The following is a 12,349-nucleotide window of genomic DNA, read 5'->3' on the forward strand; positions in this document are numbered from 1 at the left end:
CAGAGAGGAAGGGAGAGGGATAGAGAATTAGAAACATCGATGAGAGAGAAACATGATCAGCCGCCTCCTGCACACCTCCCACTGGGGATGTGCCTGCAACCAACGTACATGCCCTTGACTGGAATCGAACCTGGAAACTTTCAGTTCGAAGGCCAACGCTCTAACCACTGAGCCAAACCGGTTATGGCCTGACTATAATGCTTTTGATGTTATTAACAAAATTGAGATCATGTAAGTTGAGTCCAGCTGGCTCTTGCTCTTTCTTATAAGTACCGTGCGCTAACCGATTGCGCCACTGGAGCTCCTTGCTCTTTCTAAATGTAAATATTTCATCTACCTGGCTTGGGGCTGCCTCCCCAGCCTCATTCCTATCATTCTTCTTCATGTACCATACTCCTTCCTTGCTATTGTTTGAGTGGTATGTCAGCAAAATGCAGCCTACCATTTTATACTGCTATGTGTTTGTTGTTTTAACTTTTTTTATTTTGAAACGATTACAGATTCACATGTAGTTATAAGAAACAACGTAGAAATATTAGATAGGCATATAAATAATACAGAGATCCCACATACTCTTCACCTAGCTTTCCAATGGCAATATGTTGCACAACATAACCCAGTATCACAACCAGGAAATTGATATTGGTAAGTCTTCTCATTCTAATTTTACCAGTTTTATATGCACTCATTTATATGTGTGTTTAGTTCTATGCAAATTTTTAAAATATATTTTTTATTGATTTCAGAGAGGAAGGGAGAGAGAGAGAGAAACATCAATGATGAGAGAGAATCATTGATCGGCTGCCTTCTGCATGCCCCACCCCCTCCGGGGATCAAACCTGAAACCCAGGCATGTGCCCTTGGCCAGAAATGAACCCAGGACCCTTCAGTCCACAGGCCAATGCTCTATCCACTGAGCAAAACCAGCTAGGGCAGTTCAATGCAATTCTATCACATGTGTACATTCATTCATATCATGGTCAAGATACAAAACAGTTCTATCAGAAGGATACTTCAAAAAAACAAAACAAAAGGAAGATCTTTTGCATTTCCCTTTTATAGCCAGTCATCTCTCCCCCTATCCCAACTAGTGGCAATCATTAATCCTTTCTCCATCTCTGTGATTTTGTCATAAAAAAATGTTATATAGCCCTGGCCAGTGTGGCTCAGTTGGATAAGCGTAGTCCCATGCACCAAAAGGTTGCTGGTTTGATTCCTGGTTGGGGCACATGCCTGGATTGTGGACTTGATCCCCAATGGGGGTTGTGAAGGAGGCAACTGATCGATGTTTCTCTCACACATCGATGTTTCTCTCTCTCCCTCTATCTTCCCCCCTCTCTAAAATCAATTAAAATATTATAAAAATATTATATAAGTAGGATCTCTCTCAGTGTGGGCTGCTATAACACAATACCACCGACCAGTGATTTAACAACAGTTAATTCTCACAGTTCTGAAGGTTGGAAGTCCAAGATCAAGGTGCCAGCATGGTTGGGTTTGGTGAAGGTCCTTTTCCTGGTTTACAGACAGCCATTTTATCATTGTATCTTCACAAGGTGGAGAGAAAGCAAACTAGCTCTCTGGCCTCTTCGTACAAAGGCACTAATCTTACTCAAAAGGGCTCCACACTCATGACCTAATTACTTCCCAAAGGCCCCACCTCCAAATGCCATCACATTGGGGATTAGATTTAAATATATGAATTTGGGGGGCGGGGGGGACACAAACATTCAGTCCATAACAAAAGCATATCTACTCAGCTTAATTCCCTTGAGATCCATCCAAGTTGTTGTATGTATCAATAATTTGTTCTTTTTTAATGCTGAATAATACTCTATGGTATAAATGTACTATAGTTTGTTTTATCATTCATCTGTTAAAGGACAAGAGTTAGTTCTTTGCTATAACAAATAAAGCTGTTGTAGCCCTGGCCAGGTAGTTCAGTTGGTTAGAGAATCATTCTGATATGCTAAGGTTGCAGGTTCAATCCCTGGTCCCAGCACATACAAGAATCAACCAATGAATTAATCAATAAGTGGAACAAGAAATTGATGTTTTGTTCTCTCCCCAAGATCAGTAATTTTTTTTAAAAAAAGCTGCTATTAAGTCTCAATTACAAGTTTTTGTATGATTATGATTTTATTTTTCTGGGGATGATATGATAAGTGCATGATTTTTAAGAAATTGTTATATTCTTTACTAGAGTGACCATACCATTATACATTTCACCATTAATGTATGAAGTAGCTAGTCTATCTGTACCTTTGCCAGCAAATGGGGTTATCATTTTTCATTTTAGGAATTCTGATAGGTATGTAGTTATGCTTATTGCGGTTTGATTTTGCATTTCCCTAGTAGCTAATATTGAACATCTTTTCATGTGCTTATTTGTCATCTGTGTATCTTCTTCAGTGAAATTTCTGTTCATGTCTTTTGCCCATTTTTTTTTAACTACTGAGATTTTTAAATAACAGTTTTATTAAGACATAACTCACATACTATACAATTCACCATTTAAAGTGTACATACAATTCAGTGGTTTTTCTTTTAGTATATTTACAGAGTTGTGTAACCACCACCACAATCAATTCTGGAACAATTTTGTACCATACCATTAGCAGGCACTCTCCAATTTCCCCCAAATTCCCAGCCCTAGGCAACCACTAATTTACTTTAAAAACAACAACAAAACTTCATCTGAGCATATGTTCTTACTGGTTTCAGAGAAAGGGAGGGAAAAAGGGAGAGAGGGAGGAGGGAAAGAGGAAGAGGGAGAGGGAGGGACAGAGAGAGAGAGAGAGAGACCATATGGCCCACAAAGCCTAAAATATATACTATCTGGATCTTGACAGAAGAGTTTGTGGACCACTTCCTCTAATCTGATAAGCCTCGAGGCCTTTACATGTGTTGTCCCCTCTGTCTGAAATACTTTCCTTAGATCTTCTCATGGCTGGGTTATTATTTTTATTCTGGTTTCTGCTCACACTCACCTTAGAGAGGCCTTCCCTGACCACATAATTTAGAATATTCAACCCTCCCCCAAATCCTACCATTTGTGTGCTTACCTTGCTTTAATTTTCTTCATAGAATTTATCACTTCTTTCACTAGACTATAAGATCCATGAAGGTATTCCCTGGTACAAATAGAGCCTGTCTTATAATAGCACTCAAGAAATATTTGAATGAATGAATGTGTCATAGAGAACTATCACACCTTTCCAGATAAAATAATCCTATTTATTTCCCCATGTTATTTTTATTAGAGAAACAGAACTTGAATAAAAAAAAATGTCTGATTCCCAAATGTCTGATTTGTAGAAGTGACAGTTGTCATTTACCTCCATGATATTCCCTAACATATCAAAATGAGATATTACACAGGGCTAGAGAGCAAGAATGATTGAAAGCATTTAGATTTGGCCTGGCTGGCATGGCTCAGTGGTTGAGTGTTGACCTATGAACCAGGAGGTCATGGTTAGATTCCCGGTCAGGGCACATGCCTAGGTTGCAGGTTCAATCCCCAGTGTGGGGTGTGCAGGAGGCAGCTGATAGATGATTCTCTCTCATCCTTGATGTTTCATCTCTCTCTCCTCTTCCTTCCTCTCTGAAATCAATAAAAATACATTAAAAAAAGAAAAAATATTTAGATTTGTTTTCTAACTCTGTATTCCTTTCTGATCTCCTCTTGAACTTGAACTGAAACAATGAGTGAATGATAATGTGGGTTATCTTTTTCACATTATAATTGACTGCTCCTGATTCTTTGAGTTCTGAACCTCTTGATCTGTCTACTAGGGAAACAAGGTAGAACAGAGGAAAGGAAACAGAACTTTGATATAAAAAAATTGTCATAGGTCAGCTCTAGCACTCACTAGTTATCTGACCTTAATACCTTATGTCAAGATCTTAAACCTTGATTTCAAATATCTGGCTCACAAACCAATGTATGTAAATAATAATAAATTCCAAATTATTGAACATCTTTTATGTGTAAATATGAGATAATAGATAATAGATATATTAGTCTCTGCATCACCTGCCTCAAGCTCCTAAAATCCTTGTAATTTCCTGTGATCAGAACACTAGGAGCATCTATTATTTTCATATTTGTCTTTGATCCCATCCCTGACACAGGGCCCCTAAAATCCTTATAAATTTCCAAGTGAGGAAAGCATGAGGACCATCTTTTGTTGTAAGGAGGTGACTCTGGGTGGGCTCCTGGATGGCTCCTAGATGGGGGCTGATCACCAGAAAAACCAAGCTATGATTATTAGAAGCTTGGAATTTTTAGCCCTGCTGCCTATCCTCCAGAGAAGAGGGGTTGGATATGCAGTAAATAATTGATCATGCCTACATGAGAAAGCATCCATTAAATCCCAATAGTATGGGGTTCAGAGAGCTTCCAGTGAACATATCCACACCAGGAGTGTTGACATATCTCAGCTCCAAGGGGACAGCAGCTCCTTCCAGACCTCGCCCTAGGTATCTCTTCAACTGGCTGTTCATCTGTATCCTTTATCATAATCCTTAATAAACTGGAAAATATAAGTGTTCCCCTGAGTTCTGTGAGCCTCTCTAGCAAATTAAGAAAACCCAAGGAGGGGGTCGTTGAAACCTCCAATCTTTAGCTGGTTGATCAAAAAGAAGCATACGTGATAACATGAACTTGTGCCCGGCATCTGCAGCATGCACATGGGGCAGGGGCGGGGATTGAAGGGTGAAGGGGAAGAAGTTCTGTGGGATTGAGCCCTTGACCAATGGGATCTGACACTATCTCTGAGTGAATAGTGTCAGAATTGAATTACATTGCAAGACACCCAGCTGGTGTCACAGAGAATTGCTTGGTGTGGGGAAAGACCTCCACACATTGGATAAGAAGTAAAGTATTTTGTGTTAGTAAAGGAGACTCACAGGAGAGAAACACAATAGGGAGCACTTGGTTTTTCCCTTCATAAGGAAAAAATTTTGAGTTTCTTCCTTTACACCAAATATTTTGCTAAGTGCTTAGAATACAGAGGTGGACAAAAGTAAGTTGATAGTTGTTTGTATGGAAAATAATACAATAATTAATACAAAATAATCTATTTTGCATACTCACAACTGTAAATCTACTTTTGCCCACCCCCGTATATTATTTACACTAATAAAAGAGAAACATGCAAATTGGTGTCACTCTGCTATGCCCACCAGCCAATCAGAGCGACCATGCAAATTAACCCAACAAAGATGGTGGTTAATTTGCATATGCAGGTGCAAAGCAAAGACTGAAGGCTCCAGCTGGAGTGAAGACTGAAGACTGAAGCCAAGTCTCACTGCAGCTGCAGCGGAGAAGCCAAGCCTTGCTGCGGCTGCAGGGGAGAAGCCTGGCCTCGAGGCTTGGCTTCTCCACTGTGGTCAGACCAAAGGCCTGGGTCCCGGGTGCCGGAGGAAAACTGGTGTCAGCAGCCAGGGGAAGGAAGGCCTATTGTGCGAATCTTCGTGCAATGGGCTTCTAGTCTAATTTAATTGTTACAATTGCTACAAAGATAAATGTCACCCAAAAAGCTAATTACAGTGTCTGATTAATAGGTATGAAATAGGACAAATTTTCACAGCCATTTGTATCTGGGTTTGTCAAAATAACCTCGTCAAAAAGTAAATTCACTGTTTTTATTTATTTTTATTTTTTAAAAATACATTTTATTGATTTTTTTACAGAGAGGAAGGGAGAGGGAGAAGGATAGAGAGTTAGAAACATCGATGAGAGAGAAACATCAACAGCTATCTCCTGCACCACTCCCTACTGGGGATGTGCCCGCAACCAAGGTACATCCCCTTGACAGAATCGAACCCGGGGCCCTTCAGTCCATAGGCTGATGCTCTATCTACTGAGCCAAACCGGTTAGGGCAAATTCACTATTTTTAATGCCAGTAACAACAGCAACAATCATCTTAACTTTTACTTATCCTTAATTCCCACCAAAAGTCAGGGCACTATGTCCTTTAATTTCTGTATTATTGGGATGTTTCACAGGCTTTTAAAATAAAACAATGATATATTTTAATAATGATAAGGTTGGCATAATTAGGAAGCTCACAAATAACAGAGATATATGATTTTTGAAATGAAAAACAAAATAATTCCTATTCTTAAGTAGTTACATCTAATTAGTAAATAAAAATGCAGCAGGGGGAGCTCCGGAGTAGCTAGGGAACACGGTGGCTTTGCTCTTGATTGGTAGAGGAGAGAACACGTTTTAAAAGGGACCACTGACTAATTTCTGTTTCCTATCTCGCTCTTTCTGTGCTTCCCCTAAAAGTCTTCCTAAAACAGTCTTAATAATTGCCACTCAAAAGTATCACCTTTAAAAGTGTGTTGACTCTTTAGATTTTTAAAAGATGCATCGTTTGCATTTTGGAAAATGTGTTAAGGAAGAGCCATTATACCCTCTGCTTTTCCCCCTTGCTCTGCTTCTCCTAGTATGGACTGTTAAAAAGTTCAGGAAAAAGACTGGCAGTCTGAAATGACAGTCATTCGAGATACCAGTGAATTCTCAAAGAAAAGTTCATTTAAAGTCTTTCTCGGTATGATCATATTATGTTGGTAAACCTTTGATTTCAGGCAATACATGATTTAGCTACCAGATGATGCCTACCCTGCCCCTCTATCATTCCAAAAGCTCATATATTTCTTAAAAACACCTTTCTGTGGCTCTTCATCACAATGTTGTGCAAGTTACATGACTCACACTCTAGACCAGGGTCCTCAAACTTTTTAAACAGGGGGCCAGTTCACTGTCCCTCAGGACCATTGGAGGGCCGGACTACAGCTTAAAAAAAAAACTATGAACAAATTCCTATGCACACTGCACATATCTTATTTTGAAGTAAAAAAACAAAACAAAACGGGAACAAATACAATATTTGTATTTGCATGTGGCCCGCGGGCCGTAGTTTGAGGACCCCTGCTCTAGACTCTGCTCTATAGAAATCGTTATCATTGCGCACATTCATATACCACTCATATGCCATGGCTCTTTTCAGGGAGATTGCCTCAAGACCACTTGTGCATAAATTAACTGAGGCCAGTCTGCAGTTCACAGTGCTGAACGCGGTTAGTCATTCTTATCATGCTTGATAACATTACAGCACAAAATGCCACACATGGCTAGTACTAACTAATTAAAAGTGAATAGCAGTGTGGGAAGGTACATAGTCTCTTGGCTGCAATAGTCTTATGTGTATGTCATACATTGTTCAAGACAACAAACGTTTAGGGAAGGGTTCGATATTGTGATTATTAACATAACCATGTCGAAACAATTTGATTCCAATCTGCCATACGTTCTTAATACTCACATCCTGTTTGGACCTCTCCATTTCTCTGCTATACTAAGAATGGACTCTCCCTCCAATTCCTCTTCCAGGTACTGCTGCCTGTAAATTGCAATTAGCCAGTTACTTATTTGCTCCACTTACTCCTCTTAGGAGGCTGTGACTTAGCCCCCTAACCAATGGGCACACCAATAAATACTTGTGGAAGAAGGTAAAACCTCATACAACTAACTCTAATGTTGTCTGAGACGAACTCAATTCTCAGGTCCTCAACAAATCTCTTTCCACTTGTTCAGTAGCCAATGCAAATAATGTTATCAAGTTAAGGGTTCTGGGGAAACAAAAGAGCTGAATATGTTGAAAACAGAACCTCTACATTGAGTCATTGCTCTTTCATCAACTAGCCCAGTCTCCCCATTAGCAAAATGAACAGGGATCGAATTATGTGATCCTGCTGATATAAAATTCTGCAATTTAATGTGGCTTATTTTGCCATATAAAATTTAAAACATTTTATATAAGCCATCTCCTCCTTGCTTCACCTTAGCCTCTACCACCTCAGTGAGCGGCAGGGTGTGGGAAATGGTGATTCTGCTTAACTAGGTATCAAGTCTGAGTGTGTTTCCTTCCTCTGTCAGCTCCCCTGGCTTGGGTGGGGAGCTCTGAGGATCTGCTGAGATGCTGTATGTTGAAGCACTGGTATTACTTCCTGAGTTTATTTGGAGGAGGAGAATCAGGACAGACTATTCCTTAGCCTCCCTATTACCATTTCCTTTTCCTCATTTGGGAAAAACAAACAAACGCCCCAAGTTCCCACATCTCTTTTAACTCAAATACCCCCCCCCCTTTTTTTTTTAAAGGGAGAGGTTACTTAGTGATCTGTAACATGAACTCAGATGAAGTCTTCATGAAAACCAATGGACATGACAAATGTAGTCAACATATTTAAACGGGGACAACATGAATAACAGTATTTTGCCAGAAGCACGGGGGCTTACCCCCCTTCTCTCACAGTTCAGCACTGAATGAAGGGATGATTTCCATCTGGCAAAAGCCTACAAAGCTGACCTCACTGCATCGCACTTACACTCCTGGTGGACGGACACCTCTGAAGGCCACCGCAGTGCTCTCTCCCCTGGTCCGGTTCCCTCCTACTCACCCCCCTCGGGTCTCCGGTGGAGAGGACTTCTCAGACCCTCCTCCTCCTCCCCCCACGGCAATACCCCCGCCCCCCCTTCCCTGCTGCATCTTCCCTTCCGAAGCGGTGGCTCTGCCAGGCACGTTATGAGCCACCCATGCATCTTCCCTTGCTGGTCAGCTCCAGGAAGGCGGGGCCAGAGCCCACCTCCTCCCCGTGGGGACCCCCGCGCCCAGAGCAGAGCTGGGGGCCCAGCAGGGGCTCCGGAACGAAATATTCTGACACCCCGAGGCTCCGGGCCAGTGTCTCCAGAGCCGCAGGACCCCCTCTCCCTGAGCTCAGCCCCCGACGCAGGCACCACCCACCTCCGCCCGAGCCCGGCTCGGAGGCTCGGAGGCTCGGAGGCTCGGAGGCTCGGAGGCTCGGAGGCTCGGAGGCTCGGAGGCTCGGCCTCCCGCCGGCGGGCCCCCGGGCAGCGCAGCGCACCCACCACCCGACCGCAGGGCCCCGCGGCGCCGCTCAACCGCCCCCTCGGGGCCGCCCGCACCTGCGCCGGGTCCAGGCCGCCGCCGGGAGACACAGCGACGGCGCCCTGCGCTCCGGCTGCCCGTTGAGCAGCCGTTAGGCCCCGCGCTGCTCCGAAAGGCCAAGGTTCAGTTCGAACGATCCGTTGACCTGGAGGAAAAACGTGACTCGGTTTATCCGCGCCCTCCGTTAGCCGCACGCATGCGCCCCGCGCGGCGGAGCGAGGTGCGGCTCGCGCCCCCCACCCCCGTCCTCCCCCCGCCCCCCACCTCGCACCTTCACACCCAACTGCCCCGCGGGCCTCCCGTCCTAGGAACCCTTTATGGGGAAGCGGTTCTGGCCCCCCCAACCCCCGTAAAGAGGGGGTGCATGTCTGCTTTAGCAGATACCCGCCCCCCTCGCCGCCTCCCGGGTCGCTGCGGGGTCTGCCCCGGTCGGTCGGGCTGAGAAGGCCAAGGGCAACTGCGGGTGGTCCTTTGGCCCCAGTCGCTCTTTGGTGATGAGAACCCAGTGCCTGTCCCTCCACCTCCGGGAAAGGGCTCTGGGGTTTGGGGGTTGGGAGTATAAAGGCCCCGCCGCCTGGAGCGCCCCAACAGAGCGCAGGGGTGTTTTCAATGGATCGTTCTCCTCTGAACCCAATTATTTGGAGCCCCACCCAGGGAGCCTGGCCTTCTCGGTAAAGGGTTGAGTCAATAGTGACAAGGTTTTTGAAGGGAGAGAGAGAAACATGAATGATGAGAGGGAATCATTGATCCGCTGCCTCCTGCACGCCCCACACTGGGGGTCAAGCCCACAGCCCCGGCAGGTGCCCTGACCGGGAATTGAACCGGGACCTCCTGGTTCATAGGTCGGAGCTCAACCACTGAGCTATGCCAGCTGGGCTGCATTGCTTTTGCCTGAGCTCCAAGGGCCCGTCTTTAGCGCCTGTAACTTGTTTCCTGAGCCTATGCAGCCCAGCCGGCTCACGTCTACTACCTTTCTAACTTTCTAAATAAATTTTATTATTTGGAAAAAAAAAACCATATTGAATGATTCCATTTCTATAAAGGTCAAAAACAGGCAAACTAATCTATGTTGTCATAAGTGTAGATTGTAGTTACCCTTTGGGCTGCTGTGACTGGGAAGGGACATCAGGGCTTCTGAGGTGTGTTCTGGGATTAGGTCTGGGTGCTGCTAGCTTTGTAAAAACAATCATCCAATGAGACATTTTCCCATATATCTTTTACTTTAAGAAGTTTTTAAGAAAAAAAACAAACCTGAAGTATTAATTTGTCCTAGTTACGCACTATTCAAGATATATTTGTTTTATTTTATTTTATTGTTACCTTTTTATTTTATTTATTTTTTTAAAATATACTTTATTGATTTTTTACAGAGAGGAAGGGAGAGAGAGAGAGAGTTAGAAACATCGATGAGCGAGAAACACCGACCAGCTGCCTCCTGTACACCTACTGGGATGTGCCCGCAACCCAGGTACATGCCCTTGACTGGAATCGAACCTGGGACCTTTCAGTCCGCAGGCCGACGCTCTATCCACTGAGCGAAACCGGTTTTGGCTTTTTTGTTACCTTTTTAAAAAATTCTCACCTGAGGATATTTTCCCATTGATTTTTGGAGAGAGTGGAAGAGAGAGGAGAAGACAGAGAGAAATATTGATGTGGGAGAAACACGTTGGCTGGTTGCCTTCTCCATGCGCTCTGACCAGGGCCGGAGGCGGGGAGGAGCCTGCAACTGCGGCCTTCAGTCCGCAGGCGGATGCTCTATCCACTGAGTCAAACCAGCGAGGGCAACATAAATTCATTTTATAATCATGATATTTAAGGCACTGACAGGCACCATGGAGTCCTGGAAAGATGTTTGTGCTTTCAGGAGTTCGTAATTGAAGAGGTGGCACAAACATAAAAGGCATTGCTTGGGCATAGTGTTTGATACTATGCTAATTGTTAAGGAAGTCCAAAATAATTACTTTGGAAGAAAGTTGGGAAAAGAATGTGCATCTAGGCAGAGTTTCTGAGTTAGAAGGGATTTATTTACTTACTTATTTACTTATCCTCACATGAGGATATTTTTTCCATTGATTTTTAGAGAGGGTGGAAGGTAGGGAGAAAGGGGGAGAGAGAGATAAAAAAAAAACACATCGATGTGTGTGAGAGAGAGACACATTGATTGGTTGCCAGAGTTCAAACCTGCAACCCAGGTACATGCTCTGGACCGGGAATCAAACCAATGACCCTTTAATGGCGCTCTAACTATAGAGCAACACCAGCCAGGGCAAGTTTATCCAGTTTTTAAATTCTGAGATTCTAACCTTCCCACCTTTTTGGTGTTACAAATGTTACTTCTTTTATGAAATGATGGTTATAGTAAATAGTAACTGGTAATGTCCTTAATGTGACAATATAAAAAATTCTCTGCTCCCCTTAAGTCACAATTGGTTTATAAAATGAAAAAGTCTGAAACAGACTTTTGTTTCATTCTTGTGCTGCTCCTGGCTCAGAATCCTTTCTCTCTACTTATTACCAAGGAAATTTTAAAAAAATGTAAATTCATAAACACTTGTGATGGGTATGGCTGACTTACATACTATCTCCTTTTTATATAACTTGTTAAACTGCAAAGGCTGGAAATCTAAAAACGGTTTTCCAGATTTTATTGCACCTAGGAGTGAGTCTAGTAAATTTTCATGTATCAATAATTTGCACACCCAAGAGACTTGGAAAGTAGAAGTGAGGCAGGGGCCATCTCCTGGCTGCTTTGGCTGTTGCTGGCCAGCACGGTCATGGGATGTTGGGTTTTCTGCAGCAGTGCCCAGCATCCCTTCACCAGGCAACAGCCAATTCCTGGATCATAACTAGGGCAATATGATTTTTTTGTGTTTTGGATCCTCACCTGGGGATATGTGTGTTGATTTTAGAAAGAGGAGAGAAAGAGAGAGAGAGAGAGAGAGAGAGAGAGAGAGAGAGAGAGAGACATTGATTCCTTATGTGACTGTACTGGGGATGGAACCTGAAACCTAGATATGTGTCCTGACAAAGTGCACTTTTCTCTCATGAACACAATTGAAAAATTTCTTTTTTTGTTCTAAACCCTCCCTCAAGGATGTGCTTCTTTCTTTTCGTTTTTTGTTTGTTTGATTGTTTGTTTTTTACAAGCAGTAATAAACACTTTATTATAACTTTACAACATACAAATAGCTTGGGTCAAATCTGTGCTTTCTGGCAGCTGGCATGTCTCCGCCCTTGCAGGCACCTGCCGTCCTTCACATTGCACTGTTCCTTGGGTGGCTCTGGCCCTGGGGCGCGGTGGTTAGAAATTGGAGAGAGAAGGGCCAGGCAGCCCAGTTCCACCTCCTCATGTAGTGGCCTGTGCCTG

General features: G+C 43.4%; 1 protein-coding gene across 1 annotated transcript in view; it reads right to left on the minus strand.

Annotated features, from left to right (window-relative positions):
- The window catches only part of SLC2A3 (solute carrier family 2 member 3), a 75,407-nt gene extending 66,258 nt beyond the window's left edge, over nucleotides 1-9,149 (minus strand). The window contains exons 1-2 of the mRNA XM_070410727.1: nucleotides 9,000-9,149; nucleotides 7,339-7,416 (exon numbers count right to left, since the gene is read on the minus strand). Coding sequence (XP_070266828.1) covers nucleotides 7,339-7,359 — 21 coding nt within the window. The 5' untranslated portion in view covers nucleotides 7,360-7,416; nucleotides 9,000-9,149. The remainder of the gene's footprint in view (nucleotides 1-7,338; nucleotides 7,417-8,999) is intronic.
- Nucleotides 9,150-12,349: the final 3,200 nt, after the last annotated feature.

This window comes from Myotis yumanensis, unplaced genomic scaffold (genome assembly GCF_028538775.1).
Source record: "Myotis yumanensis isolate MYYU_CA2020_CCGP unplaced genomic scaffold, mMyoYum1.0.hap1 SCAF_3, whole genome shotgun sequence".
Lineage (NCBI taxonomy): Eukaryota > Metazoa > Chordata > Mammalia > Chiroptera > Vespertilionidae > Myotis > Myotis yumanensis.